This window comes from Euleptes europaea, chromosome 8 (genome assembly GCF_029931775.1).
Source record: "Euleptes europaea isolate rEulEur1 chromosome 8, rEulEur1.hap1, whole genome shotgun sequence".
NCBI classification, from domain to species: domain Eukaryota; kingdom Metazoa; phylum Chordata; class Lepidosauria; order Squamata; family Sphaerodactylidae; genus Euleptes; species Euleptes europaea.
In genome coordinates, this window is record NC_079319.1 from 40,926,640 (window position 1) to 40,951,744 (window position 25,105).

General features: G+C 41.6%; 1 protein-coding gene across 3 annotated transcripts in view; it reads right to left on the minus strand.

The window, feature by feature from the left end:
• Positions 1-786: 786 nt before the first annotated feature.
• The window catches only part of CHD7 (chromodomain helicase DNA binding protein 7), a 190,723-nt gene continuing 166,404 nt past the window's right edge, over positions 787-25,105 (minus strand). For all 3 annotated transcript variants that reach the window (XM_056854270.1, XM_056854271.1, XM_056854268.1), the window contains 15 exons: positions 21,856-21,945; positions 21,334-21,437; positions 19,667-19,796; positions 19,262-19,334; positions 18,991-19,042; positions 15,963-16,191; positions 15,639-15,847; positions 13,996-14,679; positions 11,196-11,356; positions 8,547-8,778; positions 6,539-6,978; positions 5,390-5,611; positions 4,951-5,091; positions 3,451-3,555; positions 787-2,649 (listed from right to left, as the gene is read on the minus strand). In XM_056854270.1, coding sequence (XP_056710248.1) covers positions 1,705-2,649; positions 3,451-3,555; positions 4,951-5,091; positions 5,390-5,611; positions 6,539-6,978; positions 8,547-8,778; positions 11,196-11,356; positions 13,996-14,679; positions 15,639-15,847; positions 15,963-16,191; positions 18,991-19,042; positions 19,262-19,334; positions 19,667-19,796; positions 21,334-21,437; positions 21,856-21,945 — 3,817 coding nt within the window. In that variant the 3' untranslated portion in view covers positions 787-1,704. The remainder of the gene's footprint in view (positions 2,650-3,450; positions 3,556-4,950; positions 5,092-5,389; positions 5,612-6,538; positions 6,979-8,546; positions 8,779-11,195; positions 11,357-13,995; positions 14,680-15,638; positions 15,848-15,962; positions 16,192-18,990; positions 19,043-19,261; positions 19,335-19,666; positions 19,797-21,333; positions 21,438-21,855; positions 21,946-25,105) is intronic.

The window sequence follows — 25,105 nt, forward strand, 5'->3', positions numbered from 1 at the left end:
AAAATACATCTCTGTTTATCAATTTCTGGGGCTTTCTGGAGTACATTAACTGGAATTGTGCACCTGACAGATCTAGCTTTTCACCTTTCACAGTGAAAGTGCCTAACCCCTTAGCTTCGTGTCAGGGTTGCTGTGTGCCTCATCCTGGTGACACTGCAGTGAAAACAATAACTCTCAAATGATACATTATCAAAGGTCACAAAAAGGTCCAAATCTGTAGCTCCCCAGAAGCAGCTTAAGTCTTCAAAAAAGTGGGTCAGTTTTAGTTTCCTGTAGGCTGCCTGACAGTAGTTTCCGGCATCACAGGCTCTAGTCCACAGGATACCACAGAGCCTTTATGTCCCCTGCTCAAACTACAGCATTGTGTTTTTCTACCCATTAACCAAGGATAAATGACCTAGATATTGTGCCTATCAAAGCCTCATTTCTCTTTTACCCTTTTGTTCTTTAATGTACCACATTATCACACGCTGAACACATTGGAAAGTATTCCTAGTCTCACAAGCCCCTTTGAGAGAGTAATGCAGGGTTTTGTCTGTCTTTCTCTAGCGTTAGCTAAAATGGGATAATACGAGCATAATTCAGGATTCTTCTTCTTGTCTACTTTTCATATGCTACCAATTCAGTATATTTCTAAATAGCAAAGCTGGCAAAAAAGATATACTAAAAACAAACAACCCACCCCCAAAACACAACGATGTATTTGCTCCTATTGCGCGTACAAAAAATAACAAACACCAGCTGTAATTTCTTTAAGCACTACATTCTATAAATTACATCTCTGCATATCATGAGTCACTTTTATTAAAAGCATCATTACTACAGTTGGCAGCAATTTACATCTTATCTTACATGATAGCAGTTTCCAAGGAAAAAAAATAAAAAGACATCACAACAAAGAAAAACAAATACATTTACAAAGTCATGTCTGTAAACTTCAAGGCTAGTTTAGAGTTGAGGTAATGCTGTTTAGCTTTGTGGCTAAAGTAACAAAGTCCTTTAATTTAAAAAAGGTACCTGATTTTTTAAAAAATTTGTTTTACCAGTGCATTACAAGATCACGAGACGATTTAACTGTAGTTTTTATCCTGCAAGAACCTTTTCAGTGGGAAATTTCCAAAAGGTACTCTTCACATTCAACAGCTGCCTTATTATTGCTGTGTCTCAAGACAGAGAGACATTCACACTATCATGGAGATTGTCAGAGAATGTGTGTGTATTTGTGTGTATGTGCACGAGTGAACTCCCATATAGTCACAATGATGCGTAAGTATGATATGTATGGTAAATTTCATCTTGACCTTCACAGCAAAGAATAAAAATAAAAAATTAAATATATAACTTCATACTTCCTTTAAGCAGCACTTCCTTCTATTTAGTGCCACTCTATTACAAATTGCTGCTTTTATAATACCAATGGTACCAAAAGGGGGGGGGGAAGCAGAGCATTATGTCAATTTCCTTAAAAAGACATGATCACCTCTCAATTTCATCTCTCCTAGGGATAATAAATAATGCACTGCACAATACTTAATGACCAAGATACCTTTTGACACATCTGTATAACATGACTTGAACGTTTCTTTTGCTACACTATGTTACAGAACAGCTTATAAAAACTAATTATGGACATTAACCGTGAGTGTAAACAGTAGGACTACCACTTGTCAAAATTTAAAACACTTTAACAGTAACTGGTACTGCTTACTCATCGTTTTCATTGTTTTCTATTTCATCCCCCCCATCAAGTGAGTCTAATTCTTCACCCTGTGCTATTTCATCTTCTAAAGCGGAGGAATCTGCAGTTTTATCAAGGCTCTCCTCTGCGTCGCTGCCTTCTAGATTTTCTTCATCCTTAAAGGCAGCTCCTTCAGTTTTATCGGTAACCTTCACTTCACTGGAGCCCACTGCATTCTGAAGTCCTGCTAATGCCGGGAAACCAGGTAGTGTCAATCCTCCCAGTCCTGGAGGTAGAAACATAGATGGATAGAACAGGCCAGGAGCCATGGTGGACAGAAGGAAAGGATTGAAGGTCAGAGGGTTGGCAGGCAATCCAGTGTTGGTCGTGGTAGTGGCAGCGGCCGCAGCAGCAGTTGCACTGACAGATCCATTTGCAGAGTCAGTGGCAGAAACAGTGTCTGTGCTTTTCTCGGAGTCTTTGTTCTCCTCTTCATTCTCAGTTTTCTTCTCTTCTACTTTTGAAGTGCCATCTTCAGTTTCTCCTTGACTGGAAGCCATAGTGGTGTTTCCAGAAGCAGCTGTTATTGGGTTATTCAACAATCCACTTAGTCCAAACATGTTAGGCAACCCTGCCATACCTGGCAACATCAGAGGCAGCATGGCAGCTGGATTTTTAGAATCACCTCCAGCAGCAGCAGCAGCTGTCGCTAGTCCTGGAGGGAAGCCCATGAGACCTGCAAGCTGGAGAGACTGTAGGTTCTGTAAATTCTGAAGGCTCGTGAGATCCATTCCAGCGAACAGACTGTTCATTAGCAGTGGGTTAATTCCCGAAGTTGAAGCTACAGCAGCAGCTGCTGCAGCTGCTTTGGCAATTTCGCTTTTTGGCCTTCTCCCTCTTCTGCTTGCTCCCTCCTCCCGCACAACAGGTCCTGTGAGAAGACGGTCAAACATGGACTCTGGAACAAAACCCTGCATTCAGGAAAAAAGCAAATTCCATGCTATCAGACTTTGAGTAATGTGGGGGTGCCTGTGGATTCAGCATCTCATGTGGAGCTGCTTCCAAGACACAGCATAACATATGATACCAAGGACGGGGAAAACACTGGCATTTTAGCAAACAGTTTTTATTCAAACATTTTAGTTTCTTTCCCCATTACAAAACCCCCAGAAAATATAAGCCTGTCCCGGAAGAGTGCTCCATTAAGCTTCTCCTACGACACCGTCCATGTCATTTAAACCTGTGAGTAATCACTGATATCCCACGTGTTAAGCTGTATCTCCAACCCCCTTCCCCCACCCCACACACACACTACACAGAAGCAGCAGGTGATGCTCAGAAGATAAAAAGCTCCAAGGAGAAAATCCTTCAGAGAACCTATATAAAGTATCCCACAAATAATTTGGAGAGATCTGATAATAATAAAGGAGGATGGACACCTAAAAACATTTATTTCAAGAACAAGGGTATCTCTTGGGAGTGAAAAGAATTAATCCAAAAATCAGGTGGTCCAGCAATTTTGAATTTAACAAGTATTCATATTTTTTTCCAGGAGAGGAATCCACTAACAGAGCATATTACAAAATTCTGCTATGTACCAGAAGTCTCAAAATTCTTTGTCTGGGTTTTTCATGTTGCTACTATAACCATTTCATTGCTTTAGAGAGATATACAGTATACAGGTATATAATCAACAAGTTTTTTACAGAATTTAAGAAAATTAATTCACATTCCTTGCAATGAAAAAAAGCCTTAGAAAAGAAAATACTTACAGACTGTTTAACTATGTCAGTCCAATCTGGAGCAACAGCAAATTCTGGATTTTCTTCCAGCCATCTGGGAAGGTCCTTCATTGGAGGGGCCATAGCTCCACCCATCTAATTTATTTTGTAAAAAAGAAAAAGAAAGCATGCTATCACATATTTGATATGCTTTTTTTAAAAGTACAGGGTATTTTGTTAAAATTGGTATACAATATTAAGAGTGTATGCCAAGTTCAACTAAAGCATCGCTGACAGAAGCATGAGCTGATGTAGTGGTTCAGGCTGCAATCCTGAGGGGGGGCAGGGGTCGACTCTCCATAGGAGTCAGCGTGACCCTATGCTGGAGTAGATGCCACTTTACCACAGGTTAAAGTGGCAAACACACCAGCACGGGGGGAAACACGCTGGCGTCCAGGAGCGACGGAGCTCTGCTGGCCCCCGCCGCCAGCGAGAACGGCCACTACATCATTCCCGGGGCGAAGCTGCCTTTTGGCAGCTTCCGCAGCCCTTTCAGCCCGGGAATGCCCCTTGAGCGGCGGTGGGGCTGCACCACCTTTTTTGGCGTAGCCTTGCTTTTTCAATGGGGAATTACCCCCATTTCCCCTTATTTTATTTTTAAAGATTTTATTTTTCTCCAGGAAGCCCCAGAGGAGGTGACACGGCTCCGCTGCTCTCGGCTGCCACATATCTACCCTCCCCTTTAGGAATGAGCTGCCCAAGAATGAGCTGCAATCCAGTGTGTCTCCATTCAGCTCTTGCCTCTCCCATAAACTCGCTCGATCGCCTTAGATCACTGGTTCCCAACCAGGGGTCCGTGGACCCCCAGGGGCCCACGAGAACTAAATTAAGGTCCGCGAAACAAAGTTATAAACCCATAATAAATTAATATTTTCAATTAAAAGTTCTCTATTATAAAAATATATATTCAAAGATTATTCTAAGTTTAATGTTTAACTAACAGTTATGATTAAACTTTATTTTCAAATTATCAGAATTTTTATTTTGAACCTTGGGGTCCCTGCACCGAACAAAAAAGTCCTAGTGGTCCCTGGTCAAAAAAAGGTTGGGAACCACTGCCTTAGATAAACAACTCTCTCCAAGTTACAGGGCCACATTTGCGATATGGGGATAATTGTACTGGCCTACCTAACAGTGCGGTTGTCAGGATTAAAATAAGATAATGTAATACAAAGAACACTGAAAAGCATCCTAAGCAGATCTACTCAGACTTCTGCTGAAATCTACTCAGTGGGGCTTGACCCCAAGAAAGTGTTCTTAGGATGGTATTGTTAAAGTGACATATAATTGCCACGAAGAATAAAATGGTTTTCCAAATATCCTTGAAAAATGTTGTCAGTCGAAAACCTGAATGATACTGTGCTCAAAATCATACTGCATGCCTAACAGGATCGAGATAACAAAAGACTGATTTTTTCATAAACTTCTTATTAAATTTAAGTGTTAGTTTGAAACTACAATGAATCAAATGCAGACTAGTCAAAACTTTACCTTCTTGCCATTTCGCTTATTTACAACAGGTACCCTCTCTTCTCCAGTTAATGTGTTTATATCCAGTTTATTGGGGTTTCGACATCTGTGCCGTTTCTGCTTCGGCTTTTGAAATGGGGAAAACAGCACATCTGAACTCTTCTAAAAAGGAGGAAAATCCATTGAATTACTTTTGGGGTTATAATCTAGTCTGTACAAACAACTATTCAGGCTAGAATGCAATTTGGCTCCTTAAACGTTAACAAATGTTTCTATTGGATAATGTTGTTTTATATTTCAAAGCAAGTGGTATAACCCAAACAAAAAACTCTCATATTAGAACGCTGTCTCTGACATTATAGCAGAATGTTAAAAATTGTGAAAGTTTGCATGTATTATCAACTGAATACATAATATGAGTCCTAACAAACTATGAGTCCCATAACTAGCATCCACTTACTGGTACATAACTTGGCATATCAACAGTGTAAGAAGGATGCAGTTTAAGCCATTCAACTAAATCCTTGTTTTTAGGAGCATCCTCTCCCACCAGCCTGGTCCCATCCTCTATGTTAACGACAGGGATGCGAGTATCAGGGTCCAGTTGCCCAGGAGATGGAATGTTTCTTGGTGGGGGGGTTTCCATTTCTTCATCAAACACTTTGGTCATTTCTGCATCCTCCTGTAAAAGGTCAACAGTATTACATTTCAAGGGAATACTAATACAAAACAGGTTTATGAGGAGCAAAACACAACAAAGAAGTCACGTTATAAAACATTTCTTTGTAACTGTGCTGATTGCATTTGCTGGACATGCTGTACAAATTACTCTCCATTCAACTTCATTAATACTGTCTCTCAGTATTTCCTTCCTTTTGGGGGACAAAATTTGGATTTATTACTTTTCTTACTACCAACAGATTTAGACAGAAATGAGTTTTTGCTTCTTTTTTGTAATATACAAGATATTAAGCAATTGTTAGTGAACTACCGTATTTTTTGCTCCATAAGACGCACTTTTTTCCTCCTCAAAAGTGAGTGGAAATGTCAGTGCGGCTTATGGAGAGAATGCTGGCTGGGCGCGTGCGCGTCGGGACGGCGCGAGCTGGCGTTCCCCGCCCCGGCGGCCAGCTGGGAGGCATGTTTTTAGAGGCATGTCCTCTAAAAACTAGGTGCGTCTTATGGAAAGGTGTATCCTATGGAGCGAAAAATACGGTACATAACTTAACGTCTTTAAAATCCCACAGGCTAGGACAACAGTAAATTGACAGAGTTAGGGGTTTTTCTCCATGGAAGCCACATGCTAACCAAGTTGTGCTGAGCAGGTCTTAAGCCTGAAAGCCTAGTTAGGAAGGGACTTTGCCATCTGAACATTATATACATCTAGGATATTGAAGTTCACTTATTAATTTATGATCTGGAGGAAATGGACTAGATTAAAAAAAGGAAAGAGATGTTATTAAAAGGCGTTTCAATAGGATGATGTCTCCTGCTTATGAACAACTGAAGATTTAAAAAACCAAGACTTTTTAATATGCTTACATTACATGCTGAGGTTTACATAATATAATAAGGAGCAAATATTAAAGAAAAAACAGTCATTCCTTACTGCTGCCAATGATGCTCGTTTGTTGCTCATAAATAACAGATCAAGCCCTTCTACATTTTTCCTTCTTCCTCTCCTCCTTTTCATGGGTGGTTCTACATCAATTAAAGAACCATTTAGCAGATGCCTTGTGGGTGTGCGTGAAAGACCTGCTTGTAGCAGTTCCATCTGAGTTTTAAAGGCATCAGACACTGGTGTGGAAACATTAGGTAATAGAAACTTTGAAGGAACAGCTGAAAAAGTTGAGGTAGAACTTGTTGCCTCTCGTGAGGCCTTTGATAAGTCCACAATTTTTTCTTGTCCATTTTCTGAGACAACCTGTGATTCTCGCAAATGGGCAACCATTTCCATGAGATTTCTCCTCTTGGCTGCCCTTTCAGCCTCAATTTCAATCTTTCTCCTCCTCCTCCTCCGCTGGCGGGGGACTGATAAATTGAGCGCATCTTCCTAATGAAAAATTAACACATATTGTTACTAGCAAGATCGTTACCTTTAATTTTTTGAATTTCTTTTTAAAAATAAATAAATAGAAGTTTTTATTATTATTGCATAAACCCAGCTGGCCACATTTTTCTGATCCAGTTACTTTAGTTAGGGGCAATTGTAAATTTTACAAGTGGGAATCCACAAGGACTTGCGGGAGGCATCTCATTTTGCCTTCCCTCACGATTTCCTGTTTCCGTTTCTTGAAAGCCCCCATGGTCTCTCCCCTTTTCCTGCTTCCTTCTCTCCTTCCCACCCCACAGCCAACCAACCTTTATCTACCCCTCTACCTTAAGCTTCCTCCCACACACACTCTACCTAGGAAATCTATGGCCCAGTAGTGTGGTGTTGACCACTGGGCAAGGCCCAGCTGCATAGTTGGGAACCCTTAAGGGCTTGTGGGGGGCACCTCACTTTCCACTGTATCCTCCTCCCTGCACCATTTTTTCTTTCCCTCCTCCTGGCAATTCCCATATTTGTTTTCCTTTTCCTGCCTCATTCTCTCTTTCTCAGCTATTCACCAGCCTATTTTTATCCACCTCCCAGCTTCAGCTATATTTATTATTTATTTATTTCATTTGAATCCCACCTTTCTCCACAGTGGGCAGCAAAGCTGCTTACATTATTCTCCTCTCCTCCTTTTCATTCTCACAACAACACTGTGAGGTAGGCTAGGCTGAAAGTATGTGACTAGGGCATCTTGGCCATCTTCTGGTCACTAGGGGTGTGGAGGGGGGAGGTAGTTGTGAATTTCCTGCATTGTGCAGGGGGTTGGACTTGATGGCCCTGGTGGTCCCTTCCAACTCTATGATTCTATGACTGGTCCAAAATCACCCAGTGAGCTTCCACAGTAAGATGGGGATTCAAACCTGGGTCTCCCAGACCCTACTCTGAAGCTCTAATTGCTACACCACACTAGCTTTCATAGGGTGACTGCTGTTGAGCAAGCAGCCAGGCCTAGTTGAGTCATGCAAATCGGGTAGTATCAACTCACCCAGTGGTTGCTGCCAGGCCCATGCTAGCCCTAATGAGTCCTCCCTCAAGAGCCCTAACAGGCCTAAAAATGGCCCTGCTCCCGCTCCCTGACTTTAACTCAGAGAAAGGAAGCCTGGAATGTTGTGGTTGCTTGGCAATGGCCACTGAAGGAATTCATGTTTTAAAGCTACAGGCACTTCTTTTATCATTTTGGTTTTTTTAACCCCTCCAACTTTTTTTTTTAAGATTTCACATTTTTCTGAAAACTTGGGGCATTTTTTCAGGTTTGTAAAAAGATCTATCTTGCCCGATGACAGTTTCAGACACTGGATTTAAGTATCCTCATATTCGGCCGATGGCTATTAGAATATATGCTTCTACTGAAGAATCGAAGATGAAACCTTTTTTAGATCTTAATGTAATGCGCTTTATTTTTCCTTTCAGAAACGGGGTCCTTTTCTGGATTTTCTGGGCTATTTGCACACAAGATAGACTTAGCTTTCTTTCTCCTAAAGCAAATTTAAAGAACTTTATAGGTTCCCTCACATAAAACTTGCCTTGGACAACTGAGGAGAGACTGTGATATCTTCATTGCCACTAATGTTCGCTTGTCCAATCATGGAGAGCTCTGCAAAGCTTCTTTTCTGCAGAGGGCTATCCACAGCTGTTGGCGTATAGCCAGGTATAAGCCCTTGAAAATCAAACATCTGGCGTCTATTTACTGGCCACTTCCCTTTCAACACTGCTTCACAGATGTTGTCTAATCGGTTGATCATTACTCGATCCTGTAGAAAGAAAATACATAATGAATGTCCTGTGAAAGTAGCCATTTGGGCTCAGTCAGGCCATGCATTGCTATACAGCTTATCAGGCTATATAGCTTGATAATGGAAGTAAAACAACTGAAATTCCACAGAAAAATATTCCAAGTAAATCTGAAACTGTGTTTCATGCAAAGAGTTAAGTTAAAAGAACAGACCCTTGTTAATGGGAATAGTAAGAAATATGAGACTTAACAGCCAAAATGCGTGAACCATCAGAAGCACATTTATTGAGTTCTCAATACTGTTTACACATATCAAAACTAGACATCATCAGTTAAGCCAGCAGTATTATAATATGTGTAGCTCAACAGCATCTTTGCCTTGGGTATGTCAGAGCCAACAGGCTGCATCTGCAATTCTGTCCCAGGAAGTGGTGCCTCATTAGTGTCACTATTAATAAAGTTCAATGTTATGAAACGGGCACCAACCTAGGGACATCTAATAAATGTCAATTTTCATTCCACGCCCATTATCACTTCAGGTTCCTTTGAAGCGTTCACATTAAAAAATTCTAATTACAGTTCAGTCAACTTACAATATAGATAAACACACAATGCATGTTGCTGCACCCAGAAAGGGTCTAATAGAGAATATTTTTGGTACTTTTGGGAACACAATTCATATAAAAAAAAATATCCTGGCTTTAGGATTTTACTAGTTAATAACGTTGTATCTTAACTTACACAAAACAGTAGCAATGTTTGGAAATTAGCTATTGATTACTGACCAGGATGATCCTTCAGCTTGCTGAACTGCGGAACAGTGTAAAAGCCTCCCGGAGACCTCAGCAGCTGCAGCTGGCTGCTCGCTTTCCCCAAGAATAAGCCTATTACTGCAAGGTCCCCCCCACCAGATGGCCCTGTTATGGTGATTAGGAAGCTTAAGACGGTTACTACTTTATTTCTTTCTATAGCACTCTCTAAATCCAGGAACTGAGTTGTATACAGAAGTAGCACAAAATAACGTCTGCACAGTTCTATCAACTTTGTCTACTGAAACATTTTTCAAAACGTTACAAAAAATAAAAGCTGATGGACGATCTTCCTCTAATAGAGACATTTATGTTTAACAAGAACTTACTAAAACTAGTCTGTCTACACTACGAAACGGTTTTAACCACTAGTTTGATCCATTTTATCCCCCTAGGTTCTTTGAACCCCAAAGAAAACAGCCCCCTCAATCTTAGTTTATGTCCTTATATTCCATTAAAGATTGATTATATAATTTTATTTCAAACAAGCATCAAGGAAATATTGCACATTAAAACATCTGTCATATCACCTTTGTAACCACTTTTTTGTATGCTGATTGATATTTTTATTTTGCAGATTCCCTAAAGCTCTAGTCATTGTACTGACATTCCTTAAACCTTTTCAAACTGACTCTCTCTTCTGAATTTGCCCTGCTTTATGCCTTATCCCAAACATGGGATAGGATCCAAAGAGCTGCATACAGAGCTCCATGCATGCATCAAGGTCCTCCCTTCCCTCTGCAACCCAGAAAAAAAGCCATCTAAGAGCTGCTACAGAAACCTGTACAGGAGCTGGAGCTGAATATTTTGCCTCTGACTGAGCCCCTTTTGGTTTGCCACCATTTGATCTGTTGTCTAGAGGTAGAGGAAGCACAAAAAGAAAAGATGGCTTCAGACAGGCAAGAGGACATTTGTTCTCCCTCCCTGTTGCTGCTCCACTGGAAAGTTTGGTATGCTCCCTGTTATGACATTAACAGCCCATTCCTGAAAATACGGTGTGTGGAGTCGGCGGGGAAGAGGCGCAATAGAGCCTCTTCCTAAGCCGAATCGTGTACGCCGTTAAACAAACAAAAAAGCCATTTCACAGCGTTTTTTTTGTTTAACTGGGGCCTTTCGCCCCATAGGGAACAGCGCCGGCGTAACTGGCCGAAAGGGGATAGGAAGCCGCCTAACCGGTGGCTCCTCCCCCCGGCCCACCTCCAGAATGCCCCCCTGCGCTGGCGCGGCCTCTTTATGCCGTGGCCTTCGCCACGGAGAGGCTGCACTGGTGGAGGGGTGCAGTGTGGCTCCGTGGCACTTGGGCGCCGGTGGAGCTGCCCTCCCCGCCAGCGTAAGTGCATGAAATTGTGCGATTACATGCACTTACGCTGGCAGCGAGGTCACACCTCCTCCTAAGGACTTTCGCCCCATTTTTTCAGGAATGGGCTGTTAGTGGTGTTTTAGCCACTGAAAACTAATTCTTCACCTACTGAGGGTCACATGCATCCCCTCACCCCAAAAGGACTTGTCCTATTGCTTAAGAAACGCTTAAAAAATGTAATAAAGAGATCCTTAAAGCTCGACAGTTCTCAGAAGTTACCATTTTTCAACTGTTAGGTGGCAAGTGTTACCCCGCCGCTGAACTAACCTTAGGCCAAAAAGAAAAGGCATATGTTCTTTCCTGAAGCAGCTGAACTACTGATGGATCTCCGTCTTCCATATAAAATCCATCACGCGTTTCATCCCTTGCAGTGCTCAGGGAAGCATTGCTTTCTTCATCAAAATTCTTACCCTGAGAAATTGTTCCTGCTGAGAAATATTAATCATCGGGAATTAGCTACAAATGTAGATCACTCATGATAGAAAAATTGAATTATCAAATCAAAAAAGAATGATTAGGCTTATTTACAATATTATTGTAGTACTGGTCTACTGAATATAAAGCCTTTTATGAAGCGCTCTCTGTATATCATAAATGGTGACTATTGTGATTGCTATGCTCCTTTTCACTCCTGTAGTGCAGATACAAAAAGCAGTGATTGAACTGCAGGTATATTTCCAAAATAACATAGTGCAACTAAATACGCTATGCTATTTTGTTATACACATTTCAGAAACATGGTTTAAGAGAACACCACAGTAACTTGCTAGATGCTCTGTTACTATAGAAGTTGGGACAGAACATAGTATCTTCAAAGGTTTTTGTGCTCCATTTTTATCACTACGTTAAATCCACACAAAATATTTGTCAGGCAACTCATGGCTGTCTGTCACTTCAGATGTAGGGCAAGTGTTGCTCCTCACACCCCTTACAACTAGTTCGTATTAGGGGCAATTAGGTACAGGTTGAGTATCCCTTATCTGGACTGCTTGGGACCAGAAGAGGTCCGTATTTTGGATCTTTCCGTATTTTGGAATATTTTGGAATTTTTGCATATGCATAATGAGATATGTTGGGGATGGGACCCAAGTCTAAACACAAAATTCATTTATGTTTTATATATATTATATATATACTTTATACACATAGCCTGAATGTAATTTTAAACAATATTTTTAAATAAATTTTGTGTACATTGAACCATCAGTGGAACTGCTGAGGGCCTGTGGGTAATGCCTGCATGCCAGTTTTTGGATCAATCTGGATATCAGATGCCCATATAAGGGATACTCAACCTGTATTACCAACCCGATCAAATGCCTGATATTTCGGTATTAGATCAGAAATATTCAATACCTTGAAAGTCATTCTGATATTTCCTGATTATGATATTTCCTATATTTATTGAGAGTGAATTAGGTAGAATCAGGTTGGGAGGCGTTTCTGCTGTTCTGCTAGTAGTTCATCAGCCATTTAAACTTTAAAGGGCCACTGTTTCAATGGCTGGTAGACCAGGCACCCCGAGGGCCTTTTAAAGTTTGAAGAGTGTTCAAAGGGGCTGATGAGGCAGGGATTGGATCCTCCCCCAGCAGGAACAACTTGGGAGGAGGCAGGAGGCCAGAGGGCGCATACACTCCCTTCAAACTTTAAAAACCACTGCAGTAGGCCAGTCCTTTGGAGGCCAGGTCTACCACGTATTGAAAGCAATACGTAGCAGATGTGAAGTCCAGAATCAGAGGCTGGGTCCCATCACAGTGGATTTTAAAGTTTTAAGGAGGATTAAAGGGTCCTGGCCGGGCTAGGGAGTGCGTTTCTTCTCCCTCTCCCCCACTGCTGCCTGGGCGGGGAGCAGCTGGTGCATTATGAATTGGCACCTTTAAACTTTAAAGGGCCATTATTGTCAATGTGTAGTAGACCTGGCCTTCAAAAACCAGGTCTATCACCAATTGAATCAGTGGTCCTTTAAAGTTTAAAGGGCTGATGCACTACCGACCAGCTTGGGAGCGTTTCCTCTTTATCCCCATCCCTGCTGTCTGCAAGTACATCAATAGTTATGTTTTAGTTTCATTTCATAGTTTTGGGGAGGGCATCATTATCATTTTCTTTCAATTTCCTGATAACTAAAATGGAAAATTTCTCCAACATGACCTTTGGATATGGTATCAATACTCCCAATATTTAATGAAAACAATAATCATGCTGCTCCTGACTTTACGTTATGGAAAACATATGGTCTATGTCTGTAACAATAAAACTAACTATGGAAAACAATAATTTCTGAAGCGCACACCCCTAGTTCGTATGCAGTGTCCAACCATGATTTGGTGTTACATGGTTGGTGCTCCCTGTTCCTGGTTTGAAGCAAGCCACTGTTTACTCTTACACCTAAACTGGTCAAACTATGGTTTGGGATCTGCCTAAAAACCAGAATTAGAAACAGCAGTTTAGTTTCCAGTTCTGTGATATAGGCAAGGTGTGGCCTGCCACACACAAGAAAACAGTGGGTGTGAACTGCAGTGTGCAAAGGGAGTGGGTATAGAGGAAAATAATGGAAGCCCAAGGCTTGGTCATACAATGCCGAAAGAGGGTTGGTGTTACGTGTTAACAGAGAAGTTCTTGATATGGTAGAATCAAGCAGAGCCACCATTCTCAAACTACTTAAGGGGAATTCGTGGCCACTACTACTGATTTTTCCTTGTACTGTGCAGCCAGCCACAGGGCTGTGTTGGATCCACACTGTTTTCATACAACAATTCGAAGTCTAAACAGGCCTTTCCAGTTCTATATAGAGAACATGTTACAGAATCCTCTAAAATGCATACCGTTTTCTGGGCAACTCAGTATGGAAATAGCGCTCTAAAGGGAGAAAGTTTGAAAACTGCTGAACTGCTGTAATCCTAAAGTTGCACAATCTACATCTGTGACTCACAAAGGTTTAAAGAAGACAAAAAACATCAAATTTACACGGGCCTGTCTTCTTTGGTGCTCATTCAGACCCTTGAGAGTTTCCTGAATGTGGCTTGTCAAACAAAACCAATATTACTATTAATATTTTCTTCAAAGTTACCTTCAGGTTGGGATGACTCTTCTGATTTATCGTCATCATCAAGTTTTTCCTCTTCATCATCTTCTGAACCTTTCTCAGAAATAGACTTTGGATCTACTTCTGTACTCAATTCTATGTCTTTTATTTCACATTTAACAGGACCAGGCTCAGCCTCAGCATCACAGTCCTCTTTATCATTCTTCACTGCAACATCTGGTGCTTCTTCTTCTTTACTGTCAGACTTCTCTTTGGCTGCTGTTTTTTCAGGTCCTTCCAGTTTAACCTCAGTTTGTTCCACAGACTTTTCATCTTGTGCTGTTGTCGATGGGACAATGGAGGACACCTGACTACAGCAAACACCCAGTGGATTTAACAAAGATACAGTATTCAAACTACCTCCACCCCTGCTTTGAGCAAAGTTTTTGTGAGAATCAAGAAAGGAGAGCTCAGGGTCATTTAAGATGTGATAATCGGTCCTGCTGACTCCATGTTTAGCAGCACCAATCAATAAATCTTTGTCATGTTTGCCACATTCCCACCATTCTGGTAGATCCAAGCTCGGCTGGCACAGTTTTAGCCTTTCTACCAATTGTGGGTGATGAAGAATCTGCTCTCGGACTTTCCGCAGGAGCTCTATGCGATATAAAGTTCGAGAAGCGCGTTCTTCAGTGATTGGTTCAATCACAGTTGAAAGATCAGGGGGTTCTGTAGGAAAAGAGATGGATTGGGGTATTAAGAAGTATTTTAAAATACTACACTTAAAAGCAGGTAAGACAGATAATAATGTATCTCTTTGTTAAGTCAAAGCCATCTTTGGACAACTTTCTACAGATGTATACTATAGTTACAGAAAGACCATTAAAGAACTGAACATGTAGATCTGCAGGAAAAAAAATGTAATTTTGCCAATGAAGACAGTAAAATTAGTGTCAGTTGAGCTGTGTTCTTGTGGTGGGAAGACATGCAGCACAGAAGGGAATGGCTGGCTTTACTGCCATTGTATTTGTGAATCTCCCCAAAGTTCCTGATTCCTGAGTTTTCTTCCAAATCGGAAAACAACCACTTGCCTAGCTCTAAGCACTTTCCCCCCAACTCTCACTGTACCTCATTCATCTCATCTGATGAAAGTGGCAGCAGCAAAAAAAAACCCCTCTCTCTTTGGCACCTCTTTATTTTCTCAGATTGCCCATTGTTAGAAGCCCTGCTGATTGTAGTTCCAGGTTGCTCAATGTCCAGAGGATGTCAGGTGGCCTGGAAAAACTCTCTGGGATGCTGCCATGCCAGCATTCAGGGCACCAGGGAAAGAGAGAATAAGGGAGACCTCTCTCTCTGCTGCAACATGCTCAGTAGCTCAGGAAAGCGAGAGGGTGAAAAGGAGGGCAGAAGTTCTTCTTGGTTTGGGATTATGAAATCTCAACCGGAAAATAACTATTTGGTCCTAATGTTCACCTTGGATGGTGATGGGAGTATAAGTAGCATGCATTGCATATGGATAGTGTGTGTATGCAAAGGGAGAACACATGAAATGGAAAAGCAGAAATGGACATGGAGAAGGTTATTATAACACATAGATACATTTACTTGCATGTCTGCTTGTATTTCTCAAGTGTTAACATCTTACTTTTAACATAATTTGCTAGAATTATGACTATCAGAGAACCTACCTTCATCTGGCTTGGCAGACATTCGGCACACTCTCCTGCACATAGCCACAAAACAGCTGAAGTACTTCTCCAAACTTTCATCAGACTTCTTATCAAGCCTGGCAAAGGCTCTGAACTGGTTCCAATCAAATTGCTGCTTTAAAGGATCAAAAATAACCCCAAATGTAGAAACAACACGATAAAAATCTGCTTCCTCTCGTCTTGTCCATCTGGAAAGAGGAAGAATTAAGAATGTCAGAACAATTCTAAGAGTTTACATCCTCCAGTGTGGCACCAGATACAATGCAGATGAAAGCAGACATTCATACAAGTGAAGATGCTCACTTTTGACGTTTCTCCGTTATTATAGCTTCTCTTTCAGCTTCTAGTGCTCTCACTTCTTCACGAGGTCGCCGGCGGCGCCGGTCAGTCTTCATTAGTGCCTCTTGCCTCATTTGTTGCCTTTTATAGCTACGCTGATAGGCAGTAATGAGGCGGCGCAAGCGGGTAGTCAGGGTCGAAGTGTTAGGCCAGTAGAGTTGGCCAAAATCAGCATTGCTTTCACTGTGCTTGCCTACAGAGTAACAAAGTTGAGATTAGGCATTCCACAATAAAGGCAAATGCTAATTTTGTCATATATGAAAGAACACTGACCCAGAACAATCCCTACCCCCGCAAGTATCATTATCAGAACAGAATCTCATCAAAGTAGAAAAATTCTCAATTATCTACAGATAGATAACTTTCCGTAAGCAATATTCTCAAATGCTAGTAGCAGCTCTGAGATATGTTAGAAAACTAGACAAAAAAGTTAATCGCAAATATATGTACTAGTTCTGAGTGATTTTCAGTACAATCCTAAGCAGTGTTACACTCTTCTAAGAATTGCATTGTTAAGGTAATAATCCTTCATAAGCAAAAAGAGTTCCTACACAGGATCTTACCTAAGTGATTCTGGGTGCTCTCTATAAAGCCAGGCTCTCCTATCAACATCAGACAATACAAACGGGGACCTTCAAGGACTTGTTGGGGGGGAGATAATGCCATTCCCCCCTCCCCCACTATTGCTTTTTCCCCTTCTATGAAAGCCCCTACAGCCTTGCCCTTTTCCTGCTTCCTTCTCACTCATCAACTGAAGTAACTTTATCTGCCCTCTTGTCTTCCCTCCCCCAGCAGCCTCTCCCTGGGCACACATGGGCCAAGTTGGGATGTGAAAGCCATCGGGCCCAGTTGTACAGTGAAGAACCGCACTTTCCCCCCATGTCCTCCTCCCTCTTTTTCTTCTTCTGGGAGCCTCCCTACCCACTCTCCTATCCTGCTTTCTTCTCTCCTTCCCAAACACAAACCAATCTACCTTTAATCTTCATTTATATCCCACCTTTCTCCAAAATGGGGGCCCAAAGCAGCTAACATGACTGTCTTCTTCTTCATTTCATCCTCACAACAACCGTGTGAGGTAGATTAGGGAGAGAGTGTGTGTGACTATCCCAAGGTCGCCCAGTGACTTTCCATTGCAGAGTGGGGATTTGAACCTCAGTCTTTCAGATCCTAGTCTGAAGCTATAACGACTACACCAAACTGGCTTTCATGGGGTGGCTGCTGTTGAACAGATGGGCTTGGGTGAACCCTACAAGTCACATAGTATCACATAGTTGCCTGCTGCCATGCCTGGCCCTGAAGAGTCCTCCTTCAAAGGCCAAAATAGCCCTGGACAGCCCCCCCCCCTTTACCGACAAAAATCAAAGTTTGAATGCTGGTAATGCTGTTGTGGTTGCCTAGCTATGGTTACTGAGGCATGTTGTGACAGATAAGGGGTGAATCTGCAGCAAGAGCTGACAGACCAACAGTGGGCGGAGGCAGAGAGCTGACACTCTGAGCTCTGAGAGACTGAAAGCATTCGAAGCGCGGGACCCAGCCAGAGAAGGCTGTGATAGATTGGGAGCTTAGGAACCAGCCTGAGAGGAGGCTGTGAAAGGAGTCCTAAGACTGGAACCAGCCAGAGAAGGCCGTGATAGGTTCAGAGCTGGGTGAGGAGACGGAGAAGAAGCCAGACTGTACTCTGTGAACCTGAGGGGTTCTGTTAAAGCCGAAGCTATTGAAACACACACAACCTGTGGGAGTGACAGGAGTGAGAATTGGGTTAGAGGGGCCCATTCTCAGGTCACAAAGGGGAATTAGTCTCTGAGGTAGAGCTATTCCGGTAGCAGGGAGGTGTGGAGGATTACAGCCACTGAGGTGGGGTAGTCAGAGGGAGGACTGGAAGAGGGATTTTGGATATTTCCCCAAACGTCTGTGAGTTCTCTGAGGAGGGAAAGGAACTCAGGACTTCCTTCACTCCTGTGAGCTAGGCTGGGGACAGAGTCTGAGAGTCTCAATCTGAGTAAGCGTGAAACTAAGAACTGAAGGAACTTGAGTGAAGAAAACATCTAAGCTATCTCTGAAGTAATCTTATGTAGATAAACCTGACTTTGAGAGTTTTCCCTCCAATTTCCGCCTTTTCCTTGAAAATCAATCTCTGTGAGTTCTGTTCAATAAACTTCCCTGTTTTGTCTGTTTAAGTTAAAAAGCCTCTTGCCTCATATTTCTCTCTGAGGTAAATACTGGTGTGGGACTGAAGGAGAAGGAAAATAATCTCCTCACAAATATACACAGGCCAACGCTTTTCCCTCAGCATATACGGCCGGGCTGAGTGAGTGGGATATTGAAGCGGTTGAAAGGGGGCGTGTGCGTCATACATGTATTGCTTAACCCCCCACTGTTTGTTTTTTAGATTTTTCTGCAAACTAGGGGCTTTTTTCAGGTTTGTAGAAAGATCTGTCTGGTCTGTTAATGACCCCAATCTCCAGTTTTAAGTGCTTATTCATTTATTTACTTTTTATTTATTTACTTAATACCACACCTCTCTCTCCAATAGGGACCCAAAGTGGCTTACATCATTCTCCTCTCCTATGTTTTATCTTCACAACAACCCTCTGAGGTAAGTTAGGCTGAGAGAGTATGACTGATTCAAGGTCACCCAGCAAGCTTCTATGGTACGAGTGGAAATATAAATCTGGGTCTCCCATATACTACTAATCCAACCCTCTTAACTAGGGTTGCCAACTTCCAGGTAATAGCTGGAGATCACCTGCTATTACAACTGATCTCCGGCCGACAGACATCAGTTCACCTGGAGAAAAAGGCCACTTTGGCAATTGGACTCTATGGCATTGAAGTCCCTCCCCTCCAAACCCTGCCCTAATCAGGCTCCGCTCCCAAAACCTCCCGCTCTCGAGTATCCACAGATGCAGCCATGTTGAGAATATATTGATTTGCATTACTCAAACCTCTTTTGTCTCCCTCTAATGCTTTATGAGCTTTTACAAGGTCTTACTTGTGTGGAGCTCTATGGATTCTTCTTTATCAGAAGGCGAGTTTGCAAATTCCTTTGGGAAAAAAGAGAATTATTTAGTGTTTGCATTTTCAACAATTTATTTTTAAAGGAACTGGGGAAGTGAGCTTCCAAAAATCCTATAGCATTAATTTACTATGCAATAAACTTCCCTATTCTTATGTATGACAACATGCAATCTCAAAGTTATTAAAATATAATACATATGTAAAAGAAAATTATATTAGTAGAATAAGCACATTGAGATACTTACATCAATTTCATCCTTGAACGGAGTCCTCGTTGGTTTATATTCTGGATCCTCATCCTCTCTATCAAAATCACCTCTACATGAAATAAAAAGCAAAAGACCAACGATGAGAATTAAAGCACATATCATACCTGCTTCTTATCCTCAGTTTCTTGAAAGGAAATGTTAAAATGACGTAAAAAGCAAAAAGGAAACAAAACAAATCAACTATTACTGTCTAATTACATCCCCATATAAATGCTTTCCAAACTTTTTTTATTAATTAGTTCTACACATAAATTACCTTTTAACATTATTACAGTGAGAAATTACCATTTGGAATTCTCAAATATGATGCAATCAGTGAAGCAATGCTAGTATATATGACAATGCTGTAAAGTTTATTAATTTTTATAATGTCCTTCTTACCCATCGCCACCATCTGTTAACATATCTGTCCCTCTCTGTTCAGCAGCTATGGCCTTGGCATCAGGCATACCAACGCGTTCCAGAAAACACAGAGTAGAGTCTGCTCTCATTGAATTGTACTTCTCATAACCTGCACCCAGACAGAAAAATACTAAGCACCCACAAATGTAACTCAAATGGCAGTTACAAATGATACTTTTAATGTTGGCATGAAATGTATAAAGCATCCATATTTCTAGAAACAATTATTTTCAGCAATTTCAGTAACTTTAGAACAATATGCCATTCAAATGTGACATATTAAGTTTTATTGAAGTTTTCCAGGAAGTAAGTAGAGTAAGATGGGGGTATGAGTATATGTGTGTGTGTGAGATCACAGGTCTTTCTGACCTGTGATATTGCCACCTCTCTCATTTCTTTCAAGTTCCTCTTTAACCTGCACATTTTCTGATAACTCTTTAGCATAGCCCTTTCCCTACTGAAATTAAGCCTTTTCTGCTGAAACTAAGCATAAATGGAGTGAACAGGTATTCCCCTGTTGTTCCCTTCTTTAACCACCCCTTCCCTTTGTTGCCTCCTTTAGGTCAAACTCTATGTTGTAAGCTTCTTGGGGCACGGATATCTTTTTGTGTTCTATAACGCTCCAAGCACACTGATGGCAAACAAACAAGCATACTCCTATCCCACCTTCTTTTGAGCAGCACAGTTCCTAACTGTGAAAACTGCACTTCAGGTTTGGAAATGCATACATGGGCAAATACATAAGGGCAGCAAACCTGTCTCATTTGGTTTAGGATGATGCATGTCAGTAAGACGACACCGTTTCCCTCCATGGTTTTCAAACTGCTGTTTGCTTTCTCTTCCTGCCCAAGTTGACTAGATGGAAAATGGCAGATCCCAACAGTGCACGGCAGGAAAACGATTTTTAGACTAGACTTACCTCAGCTGAGCCCACAAAACAAGAGCTGCTGTACATAGGCAGAACAGCACAATTCAATTAGGATTTGTACTACAACACACTGTCCTTAACTGCTGTAGAGCCTCAAGCCAAACTGTAATCATGAAAGGTTTTATAAGCCATCATTCTCCCCTTTAGTCAGGCTGGGCTGCTGAGAATACCTCTGCAACCTCCAGAGAATTGGGATTATAATCAGGAATTGCTCACTGTATATATCATGCCAGCTCTGCATCCCCAGCCTTTCAAAGTTAACAAGGCTGCATCCCACTCAAGGGAGCCGGGAGTTCTCAGCACTGACATTTGTGAAATATTGCTTGGAACAAAGCCCAGGAGGCACTTGTACAGATTAATAGCAGAGGTTAAGCCCACCGTCCACTTTGACACTGGCTGGCAGAGTTAGCAAGTGAAACAGTGCTGGAAGGAGAGTTTATGGAGATCTATAATACTACTTGGCTATTACTTAAACAAATACGGCTTTGTGTTATTTATAGCCAAGAAAGTAATGTTTTCTTCTGAAATGTTCTGCAAACATTTAAAAACAGCATCTGATATTTACAACTCAAATTAGTTTTTTTTTTTAAAGCAGAAAGTAAAAAAGGAGACAGAAGCCAACAGTTCTTTGGAACTACATTTGCTAATATTGTGACTGAATATTGGTATACACAGAAAGCTTTACTAAGGAGTTCTGTTAAAGTGAGACAGCACTTACCATGTTTGAACACTCCAATTAAAAGCGATTTATCTGCTTCTTTATCCCACCAGTCTGTAGGAACTTCAGCATGAAATGGCTCAGGAATCCAGATATCCACGTCACTGTTGAAAAGGGTTATGTGTTTGGAAACTTTTGTGAAGGCTTAGGTACACTTAAATACGTTATAGTTAAAAGGGCAACTTTGTCTAAAATTATACAAGAAATTAAGATGTTTTAAGATTACATTAAAGTAATTTTTAGCGCTTTTGTTATGACATTTCTTTTAATATTTATATCAAATATTATAATTTTACCTATCCTGTGAAAAGATAAAATATTGATCTTTTTCTCCATCTAATGAAAAATCCCTGTTGCCCACTTTTATATATGTACTCTCCCCAAACACTCAAAGCATGCAGTGATGATTAAAATGGCTTGAATCTAGATCGGTAACTGCAAAATGTTTAAATGTCTCTGATAAAAGATAGTCGCAGATTACACTAAGCATAAAGCAACTAATAAGCTAGCATTTGCACTAACCTTGAGTCAGCACCCTCCAAGATCTTGTCAGCTTGGTCCCCTATAACTTCTTGCTTCAGATAGTACAGCATGCGGACACGCAGCAGGACCCTGGAGAGGAAGGCAGAGAGGGGAAAAAGTTCTTAACTTCAGGACTGTTTGCCAACAGTGGCTTTTGGCAGCTGCTGCTGTTCATCCATCATCCTGCCAAGGCTGATTAGCCATGCTGTATGGTAGGCTTGAAGCGTGACAGATGGTGGCACATAATCACCTCTGTGTGGTGCTTTCTGCTGGCTTCCAACAGGCCTGCCTGGCAACCGCTTAGACTGCACAGAGAGGGATCGAGCTCAGCCCAACCCAGGCGCATTTCATTTAGTTCTACCTAGTGCAGCTTGTGAAGTTTAGACACGTACTCTACCATTGCCTCTGAAGTATTGAAGCAAGTTTGTAAACAACTGAGCAGATGGCTTTCAGTAACTGTTCTGCTTCATTATCTCATAAAATTTCCTCAGCTGCTGCCTTAATACCATTTTTGGAAGCACATCAGAAGTTGTAGGAATAAACGAGATATAAAATCTGGTTTTACTACCTTACAATAAACCCCCAATATGGAATGTCAGGCTTGTTAGATTATACAAATTTTTGCTTCTGAGAATGGAGAAAAGTCAGTGTTTTCTGAAGGGAAGATTAAAAAAAAAAAAAACACCCAAAAAACTTTAGCCAAATTTACTATTTGACTTTTCTAGATCTTGATTAGGAATGCAGCGCAACCTCTCTGGAACACCAGAATTTCTTGGAATCGTATGTTCCCAAGTCAAAGGTCAAACTGTTGTGACGAAACATGTATTCATTTTCATTCTCAGTGCTAGAACCAGAACACACACATTTATGAAAACTCTGTACTTGAAATACTCAAAGCTGTCCCATGCAATGGAGGCCAAATGGTAACCAGTGGACTCCATCTGGCCCTTGTTGTTGTTGTTTTCTGCAGGCTACACTCCATTCGAGAGAGTGCTGGCCAACTGGGAGGTAGGCACAACATTGGCTCTGGGTTGTTCGTTGTTTTTTGTCACTGAAGCTCTTTAGTGTCACCTCCCTGTAACCTGCTGCAGCCATCATATCCTGAGGCATTCCCCCAGGTCCTCTCTTCCCACAGGACAATGACAAAATGCCCTGAGGACTCACTCTGTGATGCTCAAAAGGTCTCTCAGGCACCCACAGATTTAGCACAGGACACACACTGTGTAAAATCCACCAAAGTGAGGCACTAGTTCTGATCCCTGTGGGAATGTGGTGTCCTGTCATTTTCACACGAGTATCTTGCAGGTCAGACCCAATACCTTCACAGTGCCCAGCAAGTATGCAAGGTACTGCTTCTCACCCACTAGCTGTCCCAGAGGATAGTGAAGTGTTGCACTGTGATGTATTCTCATAGTTTTGGCGCATTAGTAGGAGGGAGTGATGGAGCTCAAGCTAAACACAGTGTTCCTTTCAAGCTCTCTTCCAACTGGCTGTTAACCTTGTTGGTGCTAAAACAAGAGGGGATCCTAACAAGAATGCTGAAACCACTGCAGAGTCTTCTCATTCAAAACTGGAAAGGTACTTTGAACCTGATGGTCCAGACTCCCCCCAGCCCATGTTTGTTAGCAGGTGCAGAATGGAATGGCAACATTATCAAGGGGTCTGGTCCTTGAGTGGCTTTGCTGGGAAGACCCAGTTTCTTAGGCTGAAGAAGATGATTTAACCCAGGGGTCCACAACCTTTTTGAGCCTGCAGACACATTTGGAATTCTGACACAGCATGATGGGTGCAACAACAAAATGACTGCCACAAAAAAGGCTGCCACAGAGGATGGAACCAGCCACAAAATGATTGTCACAGCTTAACTTCAGTAACACAGTGTACAGCCTTGTGCTGCTGCCAAAGCAACTTTTAGAAAACTCAGCATAGCCATTCAAATCTCCAATGGCCAAAAGCCCTACCTGCCCCACCTATTTCCTAAAAATACTTGGTGGCACAGTGGATGTCATGGCGCCCATGGGGGGGCACCACGTTGGGGACCCCCAATTTATCCAAACCCAAACATTCCACTTATCACAAAATGAATCAATTTGATTAGGAGTCCATTCTCATAGCTGCACAGGAAGCTTGACAACCTCTGAGGCTGGCTCAAACAAACAAGAAGAGTGAGCGAATCAAGCTGCTGCTTTTCTTGATTACGTTGCAATGTAAAAGCAGACCCCGTCAGTGACATCTGAGAATTTGGGGATTTCATCTGCAGCAAACACCAAGAGTTCCACATTGTACATCACAGCAGACAGAGACAAATCATAGGGAAACTCTTACATGCCTGCTGTCTTCACTTTTATGGAATCTCTGAACTAGTTCTAACTTTCTAAGTGTACCATGTCCTGAGCACAGGTTAGATCTCCAGGTCATATGTACATGCATTTAAAAACAACTTCCCAATGTCTGCTGCTAAGAGAAATAAAAACAATCACATTTGTTATTTAACATGGGTCCCAATACGTAATATGCATGCAAGCACTTTGGCTGGTATACCAAGTATAATAAGCTGCATGTCTAAGGGCCTGAGGGATTTTTGACTTTTCTTTTAAAGTTATTTCTGCATGCTATATCTCAAACTACTGTTGCAACTTTCCTCACTTTAGAAATTTTTTGCTATGCAGAAATGGACTAGTACCTACTGTTCAAAGGATCATAGGTTGTGCCTTAACTTTCTGTACAGAAACCCAGGCACTTTAATTGTTTATTATTTTTGAGAAGTTATATAGATCCTGACCATGGCTGTTTTTTGCTGTTGTTTTTGCCATCAAGTTACAGCTGACTTATAGTGACCCCATGGGGTTTTCAAGGCAAGAGACGTTCAGAGACAGTTTGCCATTGCCTGGCTCTCCGTAGGGACCCTGGTATTCCTTGATGGTCTCCCATCCAAATACTGACCAGGGCCGACCCTGCTTACCTTTCGAGATCTGACCAGAGCGGGCTATCTGACTCAGGGCATTATACAGCTTACTATTATAGAAAGTCAGCAAAAAGAAAAGCAGCATTTCCCCTTCAAATTTAAAAGACCCTTTATAGGTAGTTAGTCTGCCAGTTTTATATCTGCTTCATCTGGCTTTCGGTTTTTAGAGTAATGAGAAATTAATAAAGTTGGGACTGAAAATAATCCCAGAAAATATTATGCCAGGCTATCCTGATAATTTTAAGCAAATCTGATCTAGTCCACAGATTAGACCTCTACATAGAT